At 48.2% G+C, this 21,326-nt stretch overlaps 1 protein-coding gene across 1 annotated transcript in view; it reads left to right on the top strand.

Annotated features, from left to right (window-relative positions):
* LOC118693885 (dynein axonemal heavy chain 9-like) overlaps window positions 1–21,326 on the top strand; it is a 142,498-nt gene that overhangs the window by 31,365 nt on the left and 89,807 nt on the right. Inside the window, 12 exon segments of the mRNA XM_054516895.1 lie at window positions 729–856; window positions 1,875–1,983; window positions 2,806–2,953; window positions 5,259–5,433; window positions 7,522–7,695; window positions 9,213–9,420; window positions 12,531–12,696; window positions 13,564–13,666; window positions 14,583–14,822; window positions 17,629–17,790; window positions 18,039–18,235; window positions 20,792–20,954. Of these exon segments, the coding sequence (XP_054372870.1) occupies window positions 729–856; window positions 1,875–1,983; window positions 2,806–2,953; window positions 5,259–5,433; window positions 7,522–7,695; window positions 9,213–9,420; window positions 12,531–12,696; window positions 13,564–13,666; window positions 14,583–14,822; window positions 17,629–17,790; window positions 18,039–18,235; window positions 20,792–20,954 (1,973 nt within the window).

The raw sequence follows: 21,326 nt of genomic DNA, 5'->3' as shown, positions 1-21,326 counted from the left end.
GAGGGAGTAGCTGCTCCTGGAGAAACAAAAAGCATGCCTGTCACAATTCACCAGGAGAGAGGCTGCTTTTAATGCTTGCCTGATGTTCCTTCATGCAGACCAGCCTTTCCCTAGGTATTTCCTCGTGTGGAGGAGAGTGATGGTTTTGTGGAGCTCTCATTTGCCCTGCAGTACTTCTGCTCTGTTCCCAGCTTCTCACTCTTCTTAGCATTCATTATTTACTCCCCTTGAGACTCTGTATATTCTCTGTCTCCTTGATTTTACTGACATTTTGTTCTGTCACTCAATGTCAGTCTGGGCTTGTTCTCCCCTCAGTCTCACTCAAGCCATGATCCAGTGTTTAAAGCATCTTGATTTTCCTGATATACTTCAAGCCACAGGAAAAAAACCCCAAATGTAAGAATTTCCAAGGCATATTCAGATGTTTTTTTGCATTGTGTAGTTTGAGGGTTTGTTTTCTCTGAGTATCTGCTCTTCATTTTTCCTATGTCTTAAGGTTTTCAGTGGGAATGAAGCTCATGTAGGCCCACAGTCATTCTCAGTGATAATAACTCTGATAATATTTTTTTCTCCAAAGCAGATATCATTATGCAGTATCATTTATGTCCAGATGCAAAGAGTTATGAATGTGTAAGGGGAAGGCATAATTTTTAGGAAGTTGCTGGAAAAATCTGTTAGAGCAGGTGACAACTTCAGTGTTCATCAACATATTCATGTCACCCTCCCAGGACTGTTTTCATCAATCATGAGAGAGCTGGCCAACATCTCACATGATGGTCCCAAGTGGATGGTACTAGATGGAGATATTGATCCAATGTGGATTGAATCTCTGAACACTGTGATGGATGATAATAAGGTAATGGATGTCAGGTAAAGAAGCGGGTATTCCTTGTCAGGGGTGATTCAGCCTGGGAGAAATGCAGATTGTAAGAACATCTCCTGGAATAATGCAGCTGTGTTTCTTCAGCCACACCAAACAATATTGCATAAAGGCAATGGTGCATGAGGGAAATAACTGAGGGCTTGTTTTCCTTGGAATTTCCCTTTTCTGGAGAGGTGTGCATGTGAGCAATTGCAAATGTCCTGATCATAACTTTAGGCCTTTTAGAGGTAGGGTAGGTACATAATTCTGTCTTTTCCCCACCCTGAGGAAGTGCTTTGGATTCTGGGTTGTGGAAGAGAGAAGGAGCATTCTGTGCCTGTCAGAAATCATGTCCTGCCATCACAGAGTGATTTGGACTGGAAGGGATCTTAAGGCTCACCCCATCCCAGCCCCTGCCATGGCAGGGACACCTTCCACTGTCCCAGGCTGCTCTAATCCCTGTCCCTTGGGCACTGCCAGGCACCCTGGGGCAGCCCCAGCTGCTCTGGGCACCTGTGCCAGGGCCTGCCCACCCTCCCAGGGAACAATTCCTAATTCCCAAAATCCCATCCATCCCTGCCCTCTGGCACTGGGAGCCATTCCCCCTTGTCCTGGCACTCCAGGCCCTTGTCCAAGGTCTCTCTCCTGTTCTCTTGGAGCCCCTTCAGGTACCAAAAGGCCACAATAAGGTCACCCCAGATCCTTCTTCAGGCTGACCACCCCCAGTTTTCTCAGCCTGAGAACTAACAGAGCTGCTCCATCCCTCTGTTCATCCTGGTGCCTTCTCTGGGCTCTCTCCAGCAGCTCCAGCTCCTCCCTGTGCTGGGCTCAGGGCTGGGGCAGCTCTGCAGGTGGGGTCTGGCCTGGATGGGGCAGAGGGGCAGAATCCCCCCTTGTCCTGCTGTGCCTCAAGGAGCTGGGCTGGGCAGCCAAGCCCAGCAGTGCCAAGTGCTGAACACTCTTCATTCCCGTTCCTGGCAGAGCTTCAGGCTGTCTGTCTGTCTGTCTGCAGGTGCTGACCCTGGCCAGCAACGAGAGGATCCCTCTGAACCCCGCGATGAGGCTGCTGTTTGAGATCAGCCACCTGCGCACGGCCACCCCGGCCACCGTGTCCCGGGCAGGTGAGTCCTGCTGGGCTGCACCTGGGGCTCTCTGCAGCCCTTTGTTGGCCAGTCTTAAGGGAAATAGAGGTTGGATATTAGGAAAAAGTGTTTTACAGAAAGGGTGATACAGTTCTGGAATGGCTGCCCGGGGAGGTGGTGGAGTCCCCATCCCTGGGTGTGTTTAACAAAGCCTGGATGTGGCACTGGAGGCCAGGGTTGAGTTCAGGTGTTGGGGCTGGGTTGGACTCGATGATCTTGAAGGTCTCTTCCAGCCCAGTGACTCTGTGAAAGCTGCCAGGCTGGGAGCACAGCTGCCTGTGGTGTGCAGGGAGTGTTCCTGAAGCTCACAGACACACTGAGGATCCTGAGCCCAGCCTCACTCGGGGTCTGCCATCATCTGGGGGGGTTTACTCAGAGTGTTCCCACTGCTGCTGTGGGGTCATGGCTGCAGCACTGCTGAGAGAACTCTCCTGCACAGCTCTGTGTGAGGCTGATGAGGAGACAGCAGCCTTTATCCCAAAGAGCTTTTGGAGCAGTGCATGGGAACAGGGAATGAAGGTGACCCCTGGTGTCTGGTGCCCAGAGCAATAACATGGCTCAGGAAACACCATGTTCCAAATTTGGGGCAGGGTCCTGAGAGGTGTCCTGGTTTCCTGAGTTGCATCTCTTCACTGTGAATGTGTCTCCTCTGCAGTGGGGCAGGAGGAGGGGGCAGGTAATGAGGGACCAGGTGCATTTGACAGGGTTTCAGTTGTTCCAGCGAGTACCTGAAAGTTCCTGGTGGAGAAAGGGGCAGCCCCTGCTGTGTCCTTACCCTTGACTCTTCTCCTGCACCTCAAGGGATCCTGTACATCAACCCCTCAGACCTGGGCTGGAACGCCCCTGTGAGCAGCTGGATTGACCGGCGGGAGGTGCAGTCGGAGAGGGCCAACCTGACCATTCTGTTTGACAAATACCTGCCCGTGTGCCTGGACACCCTGAGAGCCAGGTACCCCTGCAGGCTGCCCGTGTCCCCTCAACAGGGCACGGGGCTGTGGTTATTGATTGTTGTGGTGGTGTTGTGAGGGTTCCCAGGATGAGGTGAGAGATGAGAATTGACTCCTCGTTGTCAGAAGGCTGATATTCTATTCTATTCTATTCTATTCTATTCTATTCTATTCTATTCTATTCTATTATCATTATATTATATTATCATTATATTATATTATCATTATATTATCATTATATTATCATTATATCATATCATATCATTATATCATATCATTATATCATATCATTATATCATATCATTATATCATATCATTATATCATATCATTATATCATATCATTATATCATATCATTATATCATATCATTATATCATATCATTATATCATATCATTATATCATATCATTATATCATATCATTATATCATATCATTATATCATATCATTATATCATATCATTATATCATATCATTATATCATATCATTATATCATATCATTATATCATATCATTATATCATATCATTATATCATATTATATTATACTGTATTATACTGTATTATATTATTTATACTATATTATACTATATTATATTTATATTATATTGTACTATATTATACTATATTATACTAATTATACTATATTAATTAAATTATGTGATATATAATATAATTATTATATTATCTATAATATATAATATATAATATATAATATATAATATATAATATAATACAATACTATATATAATTATATATTATATGATTATAATTATATAATTATTGTAATAATATAATATAATAATCTACTAAAACTACACTAAAAAAGAGAAAGGAGACATCAGAAGGCTAGACAAGAATGAATAATAAAAAAACCCATGACTGACCAGAGTCCCGACACAGCTGGACTGGGATTGGTCAGTAATTAAAAACAGTTCACATGCTGGGTAAACAGTTCTCCAAATCACATTCCAAAGCAGCAAAACAGGGAGAAGCTGAGGTATTGGGTCAGTAGAGCAGATTTCAGACCACTGCTGAAAGAAAGAGTGAAGATGCAGAGCAGATCCTCTCCCCACATCTCTTCCTGCCCCTTGGGGATGAGGAGGAAGCTGGTGTTAGTGTGAGAGGGTGGGATTGCTCCAGAGGCAGGCCTCTCTTGGAATTCTTTCCTGAAGCATTTGAGCACAGCTGAGTCCCTCCCTCTGTGTGAGCTCCCAGCCTGGGTGTGTTCCATGGCCAGACACTGACACTGAGTGTGAGAAACAGCACAGGGAGTGATGGCTTTGAACTGAGCAAGGACAACTTTAGATTAGGTATTAGGAAGAATTTCCTGGCTGTGAGGGTGGGCAGGCCCTGGCACAGGGTATCCAGAGCAGCTGTGGCTGCCCCTGGATCCCTGGCAGTGCCCAAGGCCAGGCTGAACATTGGGGCTGGGAGCACCTGGGACAGGGGAAGGTGTCCCTGCCACAGCAGGGGTGGAATAGATGACTTTTAAAAGTTCCTTTCTAACCCAAACTAGTCCATGACTGTGTGATTCTCCATCCTCTGCTTGCTCCCCATACCTGCATTTTCATTAAAAAAAAAATAAAAAGAACAAAAGTCAGTGAACAACTGAACCTGGGCACCATCAGCCCCAACGGGGAGGTGTCAGGAGGAGCTGCTTGAGTGCAAGTTTTGCTCTTTGGGACTGGGAGTTGGGAATCTTGCTGGGGAGCTGCTCTCTGGGAGCCCAAACTTTAAAGCTGTTGCCAGCAAAGCCCATCAAGCATCTCCAGCTCTCTCTGCTGAGCAATTGTCAGCCCATGAAATCCCCAGGATTAGCTGCACCAGCCCCGAGCTGAGTATTTTGGTGGCTTGCTTAATTCAGAAATTGTAGAACCAACCTTTCAAATAGCTCTAATTACTTTATGGAGGACTTCAGTGCTGCTACAATATTAGTTTGGAATTCTGTAAGTGTAGCTTAAACGAATGTAAAATGGCAAGATGAAAGGTTTTATTTTATTACTCCTCTATTTGACTGCTTTTGAACTCCTGGCACTCCCAGGAAATCATTGCCTTCAGCAAGTCCTCCATTTTACTTCTTTCAAGAGGATCAAAGTTTTTAAATGCCTGAAACTTCTGATTACTGTTATTATGTGTGTGTGTGCCAGTGCCAGCAGGGCCAGGCAGAGGATGGAGCATGGGTGTTCTCTTCTTCCTGCTGACAAGGAAAATGCTGATATTCTGGCAAAGCATTCCTGCCTTGCTTTCCTGGGCTGGGGGCTTCACCCAATTATGCTTCCCAATTATGTTTTCCATTCCCATCCCTCAGATTTAAGAAGATTATTCCCATTCCTGAGCAGAGCATGGTTCAGATGCTGTGTTACCTCCTGGAATGCCTCCTGACAGAGGACAACACACCTCCTGACTGTCCCAAGGAGCTTTATGAACTTTACTTTGTCTTTGCTGCTGTCTGGGCCTTTGGTGGCTCCATGTTCCAGGACCAGGTAAGAAGGGATGTGAAGAACAGCAGCTTTTATTGCCTTTTTTTTTTCCCCCTACTTTTTTCTACTTTCCCAAACCTAAAGCTGTGTCAGTGCTGCTGTTTGACCTGGAAACTTGAACTAAGCAATCCCTTTTATGAAAGGCCTCATTATCCAGGTGGTAGCACTGGAGAATGGCCAAGCCCAGCGTGAGGCTCCCTTGGCGCCATCACCTCGAGGCCATGGAGACCCACACCAGCTTTTGTGGTCCTTGTGGAGGATTTAACCCTCCATTCCCTGGCTGCCAGCTGGTAAAACCACAGCCCTGCTTCTGTCAGTGCCTTTTAAGCCAAGCCTGGGGGGCATGGTTTAATTCAGAAATTGGCCCTTGCCCAGCAGCTCCCTCCAGCCCCTCGCTGTAGCTCGAGCCTGGTTGGTGGCACTTGGACGTGGCATTCCCCTGCCACAGCAGCCAGCCCTGGCGTGGCAGGGCCTTGGCACAGCCGGGTGTGGGGCAGGAGGAGCTGGGAGCAGGCTCAGCATCCCTCTGGGAGGATTCTGGGCGTTGCTGCTCTGTAAATGTCAGGCGGGAGAGTGTGAGCACACGGCGTCCGAGCGAGGGGGAGCCTGATGAAAAATGATCCAATATAAAAGCTGTTTATTGCTCCCTGCTGAAGGTGCCCTTCCTGGTGACCTTTTGCTGCTGAAATGTCAGGAGAAACAGGCTGGGAGGCTTCCCACTGCTTGGTGTTTGTTGGTGAGGAGCAGGGCCCCTCTATAAGACCAGATGATAGATCTGCCATTTCCAGGTCCTCAAATTAGCAGAAATCCACACGGGGTTTTTGTTAAGGAAGCAGTTTGAGCTCGACACCATTCTGGCAATAGAGCTGGGGCTGGGACTGCTCCACTTAAGGGCTCAGGCCCTCCCAGCACTGGGAGCAGGGCGAGGCAGCACTGTGAGAAAGCTTTTAGCAGTGCTGCACTTCCCTTTTCTGCTGCCAGGCTGAGGAGTTGTGACAGCAGGAGGAAGGAGATTACAGTCATTCTGCCTCTCTGGGCAGCACGAGACTGCAAAATCTTGGATGCTAATAATGTGATTTTCAAATCCTCTGGTCTTTTGATGTGTGGTGGCTCGGGGAGCTTTGCAGAGGACACTCAGTTCAAAGCCAGGTTTCCTGAGAGAGGCTGAGCAGTCCCTGGTCCCACCTGCTCCCAGAAACCCGAGTGGTGGCTATGGGGAGGAGAGACCTGATAGAGATGCCCCAGGAACAAACTGTGCTGCTAAAACTGGCTCAGTGATGCGTGTGCTCTCTCCCAGACATCTTTTTAGCAGCACTTCCCCCCCATTTCTCCCCAGGGCTGAGGGCTGCAGTCCCTGTGCTCTGCATGGGAAGGGTTCAGACAGTGGCTGGCCCAGTTTCACAGAGGAGACCTGAGGCAGAGAAGGGGACTAAGCACATTTTGCAAACCCTGACTCAGTGTCTAAAGCAAAAACTGTCACCCCAGCTCCCCAAAAAAAAAAAAGTTCAGATGCTTGAAGATCATCATGCATGGAGGGATAGAAGGGGGAAAGGCAGGAAAGCAGGAGCTTGCTGGGCTCTGTGGCAGCAGCCACTCTCCCATTCCTTGCTGAACTGGAGTCTGCTGCTTCAGCTTGAAAAGTGGCCAGAAAACAACAACCAAGTGTTTGCAGGGTGGTGTGATTTATGAGGAAGAGATTTGGTATGCATGCTCTGACTGTCCATGGTCACGGATGGAGATGGATGTGGTGTCCTTGTCTGTTGGAAGAAGTAGGCACCAAAAATCAATCAAGTGTCTGTTTAGTCATAGGCACGTATTTCTCTTTTTCAAATTGATCCATCTGTCTAACCTCAGACATACTAGGAGTGATCAACACAGAGGATGAATTATTTAGGGAATAAATAGGAGTGAAGAGAAAAAATGAAGAAAATGAAAAATTAGACTTAATAATAAGAAAAAGGATAAGATTGTTATGCTGTAGAATATATTTTTAAGGACTAATCCCAGTCTGGTGGACTGGGATAAATAGCATTCACCATCTCTAATGAATTTCTCTGGATTTGTCTAATTTCTCCTCTCTTTATCTGGCAGCTCGTGGACTACAGAGTGGAGTTCAGCAAGTGGTGGGTGGCAGAATTCAAGACAATCAAGTTCCCTTCTCACGGCACAGTCTTTGACTTTTACGTTGATCCAGAAACAAAGAAGTTTGAGCCTTGGTCTAAACTTATTCCCCAGTTTGAATTCGATCCTGAGATGCCACTGCAGGTAGGTGACCCCAGCAGGCTGCTGGGCTGGAGGAGTTCCTGTGTTTTAGTGACTGAACGTGGGTGTTTCAATGAAGTCTGGTGAAAGGCCAGGCACTGATGGAATTCTTTATTGGATACAACTAAATCACCCATCTCTTTTTGCTGTGCTTTGGCAGTAACAGCACAACCTCCATCCATCTTCCAAACATGAGTGATGTACAGCATGGGCAGGGAGCTGCTGTGCCCAGGCTGGTGAGACAGAGCAGGGACAAAGCCTCTGAGACACCAGGACTTGTTGTCATTCTCGTGGCTGTAAACAGAGATGGGTTTATGTTTGGGCCATGAAGAGAGTTCCTCAGGTAGTGAATTGTGTTTGCCAGTTGTATTCCTCTGTTTATTCAGAAGTGCCACAGCGAGCGGATGACTTATAAAAATCATCACTGATTTAGCAAGGTGTGATTCTGTGGGGGATCCAGGTGCTGCTCCCAGGGGTGTGGTGGTGTTCACAGGGGTCCCAGGACAAGGGAAGACATAGAATCTTGACTCCATGTTTCAGAAGGCTGATTTATTATTTTATGATATAGATTATATTAAAGAAAAGGATATATTAAAACTATTCTAAAAGAATAGAAGAAAGGATTTCACCAGAAGGCTTGAAAGGAATAGAAAGGAATGATAATAAAATCTTGTGTCTGAGCAGAGAGTCTGACACAGCTGGACTGTGATTGGCCATTAATTAGAAACAACCACATGAGACCAATCCCAGATGCACCTGTTGCATTCCACAGCAGCAGATAATCATTGTTTGCATTTTGTTTCTGAGGCCTCTCAGCTTCTCAGGAGAAAAGATCCTAAGGAAAGGATTTTTCATAAAATATAGAAAATATTTCCATAAATATTGGAAATATTTATGGAAAATATTTCCAATATTTGCAGAAAATATTTCCATTTATGGAAAATATTGCCATAAAATATGTCCATGACACAGGATATTCCCCTGAAAAGATAGTGTGAGCATGTTCACAGGGGTCTCAGGTTGAGGGAACAGACGAGGATCTGACTCCATGTTTCAGAAGGCTGATTTATTATTTTATGATATATATTATATTAAAACTATACTAAAAGAATAGAAGAAAGGATTTCATCAGAAGGCTGGCTAAGAATAGAATCAGAAAGAATGATAACAAAGGTTTGTGGCTCGGCTCTCTGTCTGAGCCAGCTGGGCTGTGATTGGCCATTAATTAGAAACAACCAACATGGATCAATCAAAGATCCACCTGTTGCATTCCACAGCAGCAGATAACCATTGGTTACATTTTGTTCCTGAGGCCTCTCAGCTTCTCAGGAGGAAAAATCCTAAGGAAAGGGATTTTCCATAAAAGAAAGGAAAGGATTTTCCATAAAAGAAAGGAAAGGATTTTCCATAAAAGATGCCTGCGACAGCTAGATTTTAATGGCTGGCAGCAGCACAAGGCTAAAAGGCTAAAACCTGAAGGCACCAGGGCAGGGGCACTGAGGTGGGTGCTGTGCCCCCAGGCCTGCCTGGTGCCCACGGCTGAGACGGCGCGGCTGCGGTTCCTGGTGGCCAGGCTGCTGCAGCGCCAGCGCCCCGTGCTGCTGGTGGGCACCGCTGGCACGGGCAAGTCTGTGCTGCTGGGGGACACGCTCTGCTCGCTGGACACCGACGCCTTCCTGGTCAAGAAGGTGCCCTTTAACTACTACACCACCTCTGCCATGCTGCAAGGTAAGCTCTGGAACCGTGCTGGGGGGGTTAGGGTTGGATATCTGGGGGAATTGCTGCACTGAAAGGGTGGTTGGGGATGGGAATGGGCTGCTCAGGGAGGTGGTGGAGTCACCATCCCTGGGGGTGTTTGACAAAGCCTGGGTGTGGCGCTCAGTGCCATGGTTTAGTTGACAGGGTGGTGTTAGGTCACAAATTGGACTCGATGATGCCAAAGGTCTTTTCCAGCTGAGTTGATTCTGTGTCTTTCTGTGATTCTGTGTCATTCTATGTCATTGTGTTTCATTGTGTGCCATTGTGTGATTCTGTGACGTTCTGTGTGGTTCTGTGTCACATCATCATTCTGTGATTCTGTGACATTCTGTGTCATTCCATGTCATTGTGTTTCATTTTGTGCCATTGTGTGATTCTGTGACATTCTGTGTGATTCTCTGATTCTGTAACATTCTGTGTGATTCTATGTCATTGTGTTTCATTCTGTGATTCTGTGCCATTCTGTGACTCTGTGCTATTCTGTGCCATTCTGTGACTCTGTGCCATTCTGTGATTCTGTGCCATTGTGTCATTCTGTGACATTGTGCGATTCTGTGCCATTCTGTGCCATTCTGTCATTCTGTGCCATTCTGTGCCATTCCTGGGGCATCCATTGGGTTTTGGAGTGGGATGTGCACTGGGAAGCTCAAGGAAAGACCCCTGGGTGAGTTGCCCCTGTTGTTGTTGGCACACTCACAACCCCACAGTGAAGCTCTCTGCTCAGCAGAGCAGTGCTTTTGTGGGGATGATGTTTTCCAACCTGAGGATTTGCCTTCTTAACCCCACCACTCTGTTCAGGGCTGTGCCAAAGCCCAGCCTTCAATCTGCTGCAGTTTCCATGGCTTGTATTTGACTTGAAGTGTTTTTAACATGCTGGAATTGAAGAATAAGATGGGTTTTTTGGAGAGGATCCAAACTGTCCTCGGGGGTGCAACGATGGCAGCTGCATCCCAATTAGCAGTGAGGATGGTGCTAATGGCCATGTGCAGGCTGCAAGCCAGGCCTGGTTCCTGGGGTTGTGCTCCTGTCCTGCCACAGCCCAGCATGTCCCACATCAAGTGCCCCCCTCACAGCTTGCTGGCCTGGGGGGCTCAGACCTCCGAGGAAATTCTTGCCCCAGGGAAGCCCTTCAAGAAAAAAAAGTGGGTAAAACCTCCCCTTCTGGCCAGTCTCACAGCCATGGGCAGTGTCATGGTTGCAACCTCCCTTCTTCCTCTTCCTCCTGGAGTGGGAGTGCCCTGGCTTGGGAGGGGGCTCAGCTGGGGCCCCTGGTGTTCCCCACCTGCCCAGGTGAGTGTGTGCAGGTGTGGGGCAGGTACAGGATGTCCCTGTTGCTCTGAGCTCGGCTGGCCCTCCCCTTCCTTCCTCTGCAGAGCCCAGCACATCTTCATCACAGGGAAATGTGATTTATGCTGCCTGGCATCCTTCCCCACTGCTCATTTTTTAGTTAATTTGTCCCTTTTTTGTGGAGCTTGTCAGTTGGCTGCTTTTTTCCCTTCCCCAGCAGGTGCCTCTTTAGATTTGTAAAATGTGAATCCAAAGCAGTTTGGGATTTTAGTTTTATTTACTTTGCAAAGAGCCAACCTGAAAGCCAGCAATTTTTAGTCATGGTGCCTGTTGGGACAGAGGTTTTTAAGGTGCAGAGCTGCACTCTTGAGGGGAAGTACAGGGATGTGGTTCAAACAATCTTTGTGGACCTGTAGCTTACAGATTTTCATGTGCATGGGGGTTAACAGGAGCCAGACTCTCTCTGGGCACAGTTTGGGGATTTTCTTTGGTGTATTGTGACCAAATCCCATCTCCTGTGGAGCCTGGAGCTCTGGTGAGCTGCTCCATGCCCTCTTGGACCTCTGCTCCTCCATCAGCTCCATCCCTGCCCTCATTCCCCACCTTCTCCCTCCAGATCTGCCTTGAGACAATGAGAATAAATGGTGTTTTTGGGGGTTGGGTTCTCTTTTTCCCCATGGCCATCAGGGTGAGAGGGGCCACACTTGCCAGGTCTGGTGTGCAGTGAGTGTTTGAGGGGCTGATGGGGATGTGTCAGGAGCCCAGAGCAGGGACCCTGCAGGATTATTGTGGGATGAGCTTTGAATTAAAATGCAACTTCCACAAACATGTCACTTCATCCCCAGTAATTGCATTTCACTATGATGAATCTCCTGCATCCTTGTTTAACCTCGAAAAGGGCTGATTTTATGTGTTAATTAAGGCCTAATTAAATTTAAATTAAATGCTTATTTGAAACACTTAATTTGACTTGCTACCAGAAATTTCAAATATTGTGGTTTTATTGAAGGGGGAGAGAGACTCCACTGAGGAAAAATCTATCATTTTTCTAAGCACAATTCATGGATTTATGCAGAAGTGCCTGTGACAAGAAAACAGCTGAATTCTTAGTGGGTAACCAGGCTGTCTGCAGGGCACCCAAGCAGGAAACAAATGGGGTTTTAAAAGATTCGTGGTCTGAAATAAAAGCCCAGAATATAAATTTTCCCTAATAACTTTTGCCCTTGATAAGGGATGGCTGAAGTGTGCATTTGCACAAAGTTTTTATCAAAGCTCCCAGTTGTCCCTAATTACAAAGGATTGCTCCTTGCCTTGCTGCTGCTTACAGGAGTGGTGATAACCCCAGACTGTGTCAGTGAAATAAATTCTGCCTCCATCTCCAGGAGGGCTGGGAGCACCTGGGAGTGAGGATGGGCTCCAAGAAGGCCCCTGGCAGGAAATTCACCCCAGAAAAGCTGCTGCTGTTTGCTTTGCCCCTTCCTGAGGCAGTAAAGGTTGCTCAGGCCGCAGTGCAAGAAATCAATAACCTATAAAACATTTTATGCAGCAGTGTGGGGTGATCTGCATGAAATATCACTCCAGCATTGTAAATATTCCCAATATGCTAAGTCTAGGGCAGCACATAACCTCAGCCTTCTGCTAAAACAAATGGGAATTTTCCAGAGCTTCCTAATGAGTTTTCTCTCCATGCTCTTCCTTCCTAAAAAGCCACAAAGATCACAGGTGAGCTGGGAGGGCTGGGGCTCCCTGCAGCAGGCACAGAGCACTCATCCCAGTCCCTCCTGCCCCTCCAGGTGTGCTGGAGAAGCCTCTGGAGAAAAAGGCTGGCAGGAATTACGGCCCCCCAGGCACCAAGAGGCTGGTGTACTTCATGGACGACCTGAACATGCCCCAGGTGGACGCCTACGGCACCGTGCAGCCCCACACCCTGCTCAGGCAGCACCTGGACTATGGCCACTGGTATGAGGCTGCTGGATCTCTGCTCTGGGGTGGCTAACTGGCACATCTGCACTGCTCAAAGCGGGGAAAGCAAAAAAGCAGAAGTATTGATGCCAGCTGGGGTCTGTGTACAAATCACAAACAGGACAGGACTGCTGGGAACGTGCCTTGAGCTGTTTGATTTTCCAGCCTCAGCCTCATTCCATGGCTATGACAATGGGAAGATGCCAGCAGCTCACATCCCAGGCAGCAGACACAGAACTCAATGTCACAACTCACTTATGAGTTTTCTGACCAATCCCACAAAGCAAAAGCACATTGACAGTAGTTCCATCCAACCACTATAAGCACAGGTACCTTTGGTTAAACAATGCTTGCTTACTTTGAATACAATATTTACTTGTAAGCCTTAAAACACAACACACAGAGCTCCATTATTAAGCTTCAACCTTCCCAATATCTTGCTAGTTAAACTTTTCTGCAGCTTAGGGAGTTATTCTAGACAAGCATTAATACACAGACCATTGTTCTATTTGTCCTTGCTTTTCTACAGTTTAAATAATTTTTCTGCTGCCCAATCTCATGGCTGCTGCTTGAGCTCCAATCCCAGTTCTGCTGTCTCTGAGGCTGCCTTTTGCAGCTTTCCCAAAACCCTCTGATTTTGTAGATTCCCACAAAGTATAATATTTGATTGAAGCCCATATTTCCCTCAAGCTGTCATCTAACAAAAAATTCTTCTCTTCACCTTAAAAGCAACAGTGTGTGCGCTCGTGTTGTTTCGTGTCCTATAGTGACAAAGAGTCTCATGCTCTGAGCTGGCTGGGCAGACATGGATTCTTACACCCAGGGGTGTGTGGTCACCATCTGTGGCTTTTGCTGTGCCCCAAGGTACGACAGGAGCAGGCTGTCCCTGAAGGAGGTCAGCAATGTGCAGTACGTGTCCTGCATGAACCCCACCGCAGGGAGCTTCACCATCAACCCCCGGCTCCAGGTAAAGCCCTTGCTCCATGGGTGGGTTTTCCAGGCTCAAGGCTTCAGGAGAACCTGTGGCAAATCCTGCTGTCGCTCAATCAGTGGAAACAGCATGAAGTGACTAATTCCTGATGGAATTTTTCTCCCTTCTTTGTGTTTCCTCTTGTTTTACTGCCCAGTGGGAGGAAGAAGTCACAAGTTCCCAGGCAGCTGGACACACACTCTCAGGAAAACTTCTGGTTCAGACAGGCAGATTTTACCTTCCTCTAGCTGATACTTACTGCTGGACCAGAGTTCTTGAAAGTCTTTTGGTGGTCAGGCACTGGAACTTGCAGCCCAGGGAAGTGGTAGAGTCACCAATTCTGGATGTGCTCAAAAATGAACTCCAAAATGGCACTCCACAGTATATTTTGAGATTTGTTCAAAGGTTGGACTTGGTCTCAGAGGTCTTTCTAACCTTAACTATTCTGTGTTCTCTTCCTCTGCAAGTTCCTCATCAACAAAGGGTCTTGTGGGAGGTGGCACCTTCTGGGGCTGCTCCTACCAGAGACAGGCCTGGGCTTCTCCAGGGGTCTGTGGGGCCTTCAGACCTCTCAGCTCTTCAGTGGACTGAGCTTCCCTTGTGAAATGCCACTGAGAATCCCTTGTTCAGCCAGCAGAAGGTGTCTCCTTCTGACACAGCAGAAGGGGTCTCCTGCCAGCTGTCCTCTGCTGGGAATTTGGGTGGGGACATAGTTCTGGTGGACTTCAAGTCATGGGACCATAGAGCATCCCAGCTTGGAAGGGACCTCAAAGGATCACCTGGGCCAACCTTTCCTGGGAAATGGAGCCCAGATGAGATTGTTCAGTGCTGTGTCCAACCACAGACAGGGCTCTGACCTGGGAGGTGGTTTCCCTCTCTCTGACCTTTCCACCTCTCACTTTCTCTTCCTCAGCGTCACTTCTGTGTCTTCGCTCTCTCCAACCCTGACCAGGACTCCTTGTCCAGGATCTACAGCACCATCTTAGTGCAGCACCTGGCCAGTGGGAACTTCTCAGAGGCTGTGCAAAAATCAGCCCAGCAGCTCCTTGCCCTGGCCCTGGGGCTGCACCGGAAGGTGGCTGCCACGTTCCTGCCAACAGCTGTCAAGTTCCACTATGTTTTCAACCTCAGAGACCTCTCCAATATCTTCCAAGTAAGTGCAGCTCCTGTCCTGTGCCATCTGGAGTTTGTGCCCGTGTCACAGGCAGCTGAGGTCCCTGTTGCCCTTGGTGAGCCAAACACAGTGTCCCACTCAGCAACGGCACAGCATGGGTGTCCCCTGTGCTCAGGGGGTGACCTGGGGACAGTCCCTGATCCCTGGTTGGTTTTGAATGGATTCCAGGGCCATCACCCATGACTATTGACTTTCCAGCCTCCTCTGTGGCCGGTGGGGAGGGATGCAGAGCTCCAGAAGGAGGTGTAGATTTCGAGGGGTTTGAATCGTCCTCTGGCTGGGAAAAGGACAAACTGGAGAGAGCTTTGGGCTCCTACCGCAGCCCTTTGAGCAGTGGCTGTTGTCAGGGTGCTGGAGCTGGGCTTGGTGATCCCCACCCCATGGTGTGGGTGTCGGGGTCCATGGCACCCCCCCACCACACTGGGAAGCTCCTCGTGCATGGGGCAGGGGCTGGATGCTCTGGGGGCTGCAGGCCCTGAGGAGAGCACAGCAGTGGCTGCTTCAGCTGCTCTGCCAGAACCAGGGCAGCTTGGTGGCTGTGCCAGCATGTCCTCTCAGGGGCTCAGCATTGAGCATGCAGGATGGCAGTTAAAGAGTGAGAAATCAATCCAAACCAGCTTTGATTTTACCACTGAAACTGAATTTCCAGCCGCTGCACCAAAGTGAAGTTGTTCAGCTCCAGAAATGTTGTCTTCCATCCTGGGTGAGATTTTTCCTGTTTTCCCCAGCAGTCTCGTGCTTTGGAGCAGCTGGTGTTACTGCTCAAAGAGCCTTTCAGGCTTTCAGGCTGATTAATAAAATTTGATAAATTCCTCAGCAGCCACACCGAGGGTCAGCACCGTAGCCTGTTCCAAACCCCCAGCTGGTCATTTGTCACTGTCCTTGTTAACATCTGCTTCACCGAGTGGGCATGTGGAAGTTCAGAGCCTTGTGCCTGCCATCAGACAGGAGCTGGAGCAGAGACAGACAGGGAAATCTGGGACCTTGAACAAGTGAATAACTCCACTGAGGCAGGAAGGAGTCAGGGCTGTCACTGTGCTCAGCTGAGCAGCAGCAGCTCGGATGTGAGATGTGGGTCTGGGGAAATTCTGCCTTCCAGTTAATCTGGGCTTTGGGAGCTGCAGGGAGAGAACATTTCAGAGAGAAGCATCTCAGTGGGAGGCTTCAAATTGTGCCAGGGTTGGAGGGGTAACAGAAGACATCCTGCCAGATCCAAGCTCTGGGCCAGAGGGTCACGGGAATGCTCCTCATTTTCCTATCAAGGGCTTCCCCATCCTCTTTCTTTGTTTGTTTCTTTTAAATGTTGGCTCCACCTCCATCCCCGATGCAGTGACCCAGAGCCACGTGTCCCTCTTGCTTTTGGGTTGTGGGGGTCTTTAGATTCAGTCCCTTTAAGAGAGGATAAGTGACTTTTAATTTTAATCAGTTTAGGATCTGATGTGTTTTTCCTTCCTCTCTTTGAATTGTCAGCTTTTCTCACCAATTTTTTTTCTTTCTGGAATAAATAAAATAATTTGACAGCTGTAATGACAGATGTGAAACCCAAACAATCTGAGCCATGGACCAGTGAGCTGAGAGGGCCTGCTTTACATTGCTTTCAATGCATTTAATATTTAATGTATAAATAATTAGATGTTAGGAATAAAAGCTGTCTGTTTAATTCATACCATTGAAAACCCTGTGTGCTGTTAATAGCCTTAGTATAGGCGACACCTCTTTGAAATATAATTCTTTTATGCATTTTAATAGAGTTCATGGTAAACATACTGTGCTAAGCAGACAGCAACTGATATTTCCTGCAGGCAGAATGCACCTAATTAGAATTAATTGATTAAAAGAAAAAATAGCCACCAGGAACATTTCCAAACCCTTTTTTCCCCTTCTTGACAAAGCACCCATGGCATGGGGTTGGGGTGGGAGAACCGCGTGTCTGGGCTGGTGCCTGGCTCTGCAGGCACCAAATGCTGAGAGCAGGACCCCAGCCCAGCCAGGGGAGGCTGGGTGGGGGATTAAAAGGGATGTAATGAGTGTAAACCTTCAAAATAAGGTGGGGAACATTCCCAGAGCTGTGGGCAGCAGGCTGAGGGAGGTGATTCTACCCCTCTGTGCTGCTTTGTCAGACCTCATCCAGCTCAGGGGTCCCCAGCACCAGGGAACCTTCCAGGAAGGACCTGGAGCTGCTGGAGGGAGCCCAGAGGGACACCAGGATGATCAGAGGGATGGGGCAGCTCTGCTGGGAGGAAAGGCTGAGAGAATTGGGGTTGTTCAGCCTGAGGATTGATCTGAAGTGAGCTGACTGTGGCCTGAAGGGGCTCTGAGAGAGCTGGAAGGGGCCTTTGGACAAGGGATGGGGTGACAGACAAGGGGGAATGACTTCCTACTGACAAAGGGTGGGTTTAGATGGGAGCTTGGGAAGAAATCCTTGGCTGTAAAGGGTGGTGAAGCCCTGTCAGAGATTACCCAGAGCAGCTGTGGCCGCCCCTGGATCCCTGGCAGTGTCCAAGGCCAGGTTGGACAGGGCTGGGAGCAGCCTGGGACAGTGGGAGGTGTCCCTGCCATGGCAGGGGTGGGATGGGATGATCCTGAAGGTCCCTTCCAACTCAAACCCCTCTGGGTTGAGAAGCAGCTTTGGGAGTTTTGGATTCACAAAGGACACATTCCCTGGCTGTTTGGTGTGGGCTTGCTGAGGTGCAGGGGGCTGTGAGGGGCACTCAGCCTGGTGGGTGCTGGGCTGGAGTCCCTCAGGGCCAAGCCTGCGTTTCCTGGCTGTCTCTGCTCTCCACAGGGCCTGCTGTTCTCTAGCCCTGAGTGTCTGAAGCAGCCCCAGGACCTGGTGAAGCTCTACCTGCATGAGTCAAGCCGGGTGTACCGGGATAGGATGGTTGAGGAAGTGGATTGGGAGACTTTTGATAAAATCCAGCGGGAGATGGTGAAGAAATGCTACGATGTAAGTGTGGAGGTCTGATGAGCTCTAATGCTGATGAGAAAGGAACAGAATGGGTTTATTGGAAGGGAAATCAGTACTGGGGATTTTCCTTTCCCTCTCTTTCACTCCTGAGCCTGTTTCCCCTTTTCCAACACCAGGTGCAACCGTGTGGACATAAAAAGGCTGGAACACCGTGGTTCCCTTGGACGGTGGCTCAGAGCTGCAGTGGGTTTTCCTGCATTTGTTCTCTATTTTCTTCTCTTTTACAGGATATTGAGGACACTTTAGAGCAGGCCAAACACATGAATATTTACTGCCATTTTGCCAAAGGCCTTGGGGAACCTGGCTATAGGCCAGTTCCAAGCTGGGAGGAGCTGAACCAGATCCTCGTGGAAGCCTTGGACAGCTACAACGAAGTCAACGCTGCCATGGACCTGGTACTGTTCGAGGATGCCATGAGCCACGTGTAAGGGTTTTTCTGCCTTTATTTCCCCATCATTTGCCTGTGCAAATGGTTTTGTGGGGTTTCCTGGAGGATGTAGGAGTATGGATCCATGGGCTGAGGCTAATAATTTGTAGTTCTGCAGGGCCAAGTGCCAGGTCCTGCTCTCTGCCTGAATATTTCTCAAATGTGACAACATTCAGGTGCTTTTTTTTGTCTTCCCTTGCCAGCTATGACAGAACTGGTTGTACTGGGCTTTCCCCAGATACTGACTGCTGGTTTAGAGCCACATTTACACAGACCCTTAGTGGGATTTCCCTCTGTATAAAGTAAGATTATGTGCATTCAGCCTACTGCTTTTAAAGGATGGAGGCATTTAAACTGCTTTGATCCTTTGGAAAACCTGCTTGCATGGAGATGCCTGGAGGTGCAGATGGATTCCAGCTGGAAATTGGACATGTGGGACTATATGAAAATAAGCCTCCTGCTGATAATTATGAAGCTGTTTACATGCTTTGGGGGCACCTCCAGCTCTCACACACAGCCTGGGGGAATCCCAGCAGGGACAGAATCACTTCTGGGTGCTGGGATGCTGGGCTGGCCTTAGGTGGCTTCAGGAGATGGAGCTGCCCTGGCAATCAGAGCTTGAATTTGTACAGAAACCTGGTCCCAGGAGGTGCAGATTTGGCACTCCAAGCTGGAAGGAAGCCCACCCTGACCTGCTGCAGGCAGGCAGGGTGGGTGGTTTTAATTCTTACTGGACCTGGCAGCCTGTTAAAAATATATCTGTATATACACAGGAATAGCATTTACATATGTATATAAATATATATGCGTGTGTGTATGTATGTATGTATGTATATGTATACTTATATACAAATATATATAAGTATATATACACACAAGAATATATATCTGTATATATATACACATATATGTATATACATAAACATATATATACATATATGTATATATGTCTAAATATTAATATTAACATTGATATTAAAATCTAAATATATATCTATATATAGAGAGATATAGGTATATAGATATATATGTATATCTATCTATCTCTATATATAATATAATATAAACACACATACAAATTTGTCTGTTCCAAGGGCTCCAAACCTGTGTTCAGCCTGGGCACTCCCTCCTCCATCCATGGGGCCCATGGAATCCGCTGTCCATGGGTGTTTCTGCTTGCATTGCCTGCAGAATGGTGTCAGGAATATTGACCCTGTGCTACTCTTGCACTTCACATAAATCGGGATTTGCAATTGGAATTTGCAAAACGTGGCTCTGCCCCTCCAGTTCATACTGAGAATAATGAGGAAAGCAAGATTTGAGCATCCAGCAGCACTTGACAATTTCACTGGAGCTGAGTGAATCCCATTCACTGCATTTGGAAATTGCATTTGGCTGAAATACACAACTTCTTCCATCTCAAGCAGCTCCTGAATGTCAGCTTGAATTTGCTGAAGATTTTCAGTTAGAAGAAAAAAAAGAAGGAAAAAAGACATTTGATGACTTAATATGTGTAGGGCCATGGGGGGTACCTGTCAGTCACCTCATCCAGGGCTGTGTCACAGCACGGAGCCCTGGGGAGCACATCAAGGCAGGGACACGGGCAGAGCTGGCCTGGGTAATTCAGAGCAGGAATGCTAAAGCTCTCCTCACAGTCTGGATTGCTTTTATGGGAAAAAATTCACAGCATTTATTAAATTATAAAAAATTCTGTCAGAGTCTGTGCGTAGATTATGGAATACTGGAGGTGTAATAAAGCAGGACAGTGTTTCTCACAGTCTTAAATGAAAAATAATTAGATTAATCCAGGAAAATAGTGAAGGGAGCTAATAAAGGAATGAGGTTTGTGTTTCAGACCCTGGAGAGGGAGGGTTCCACAGGTGGGATCCTCTGGACCCCCCTCACCTAATGGGGAACATGTGGGGGTGTAGCATTTGCTTAAAGAGAACAAAAGGGAGGCAGACAGAGTTCACCACAGGACTCTCAGGTGAGCAGACCTGGGAAATAACAGCAAGTTCATTGTAAGAGTGAGAAAATCTCACTCTTTTGTAGTGGCCGTGTGGATAAAAGGAGCAGAGGTTGTTTTGCAGGAAGGTTTGTGCCATTCCAGCCAGGTGTGAATGTTCTGTAATGCTCAGCAGGGCTCACCTGTGCACAAATCCCAAAGCCTTGAGAAGAGAGAGGGGCTTTTCTGGGGAGGGGGCCAGAGCCTTGAATTTTGCTCTCAGTTTTTGCATGTCAATTTAACATCCTTTTCCCCTTGCTCTCCCTGCAAAGACACCCAGGCCTTTGTTTAAACATTGTTCTGTCCAGCAGGACTTGGCAGGTGGGAAAAAAATAGGCACATTTTGAATTGCCACCAAACTCTGGGGGTTTTTTTTGGACAGGTCTCATCAGAGATGAGCATTGATTGCTGCCACATCTCTGAGACTGCCATTCTTCACCCCACTCAGAACACAATTTCCTAGCGAATAAAATATGTATTGAAGAGCAGTGGGCAGAGAAATGGGAGAGCCGTGTTGCTAATGAGAGGTTTTGCATGGCTCGGTGCAGCTGCCGCATCAGCCGCGTCCTGGAGGCGCCGCGGGGGAACGCGCTCCTGGTCGGCGTGGGAGGCACGGGCAAGCAGAGCCTGACCCGCCTGGCTGCCTTCCTCAGCTCCCTGGAGGTCTTCCAGATCACCCTGAGGAAAGGCTACGGCGTCCCTGACCTCAAGGTGGGGGGGACTTGAAATGGAGGGGAAGGAAAAGAAGAGCAGAGCTTGCTCTGAAGGGTTGTTGTGTGTTGGGAAAGAGAATGGGGGAGGATGATCGTGAGCCCAGGTGGGAAAGAGGTCAAGGTCACCTGGGATGACCCAGCTCTGGGGTGGCAGCGGGGTCAGGAGAGTGCCCATCCCCTGTGCTGGCACTGCTGGGACACCTCCAGAGCTGGGGACAGCTCTGGGACACTCAGGACAGGAAGGACATTGAGGGGCTAGAGTGTGCCCAGGGAAGGAATGGAGCCCCAGGAGAGGCTGAGGAGCTGGGAAGGGGCTCAGCCTGGAGCAAAGGAGGCTCAGGGGGGCCCTTGTGGCTCTGCACAGCTCCTG

Source organism: Molothrus ater, chromosome 19 (genome assembly GCF_012460135.2).
Source record: "Molothrus ater isolate BHLD 08-10-18 breed brown headed cowbird chromosome 19, BPBGC_Mater_1.1, whole genome shotgun sequence".
Lineage (NCBI taxonomy): Eukaryota > Metazoa > Chordata > Aves > Passeriformes > Icteridae > Molothrus > Molothrus ater.
This window is presented reverse-complemented; position numbering and strand designations above follow the sequence as displayed.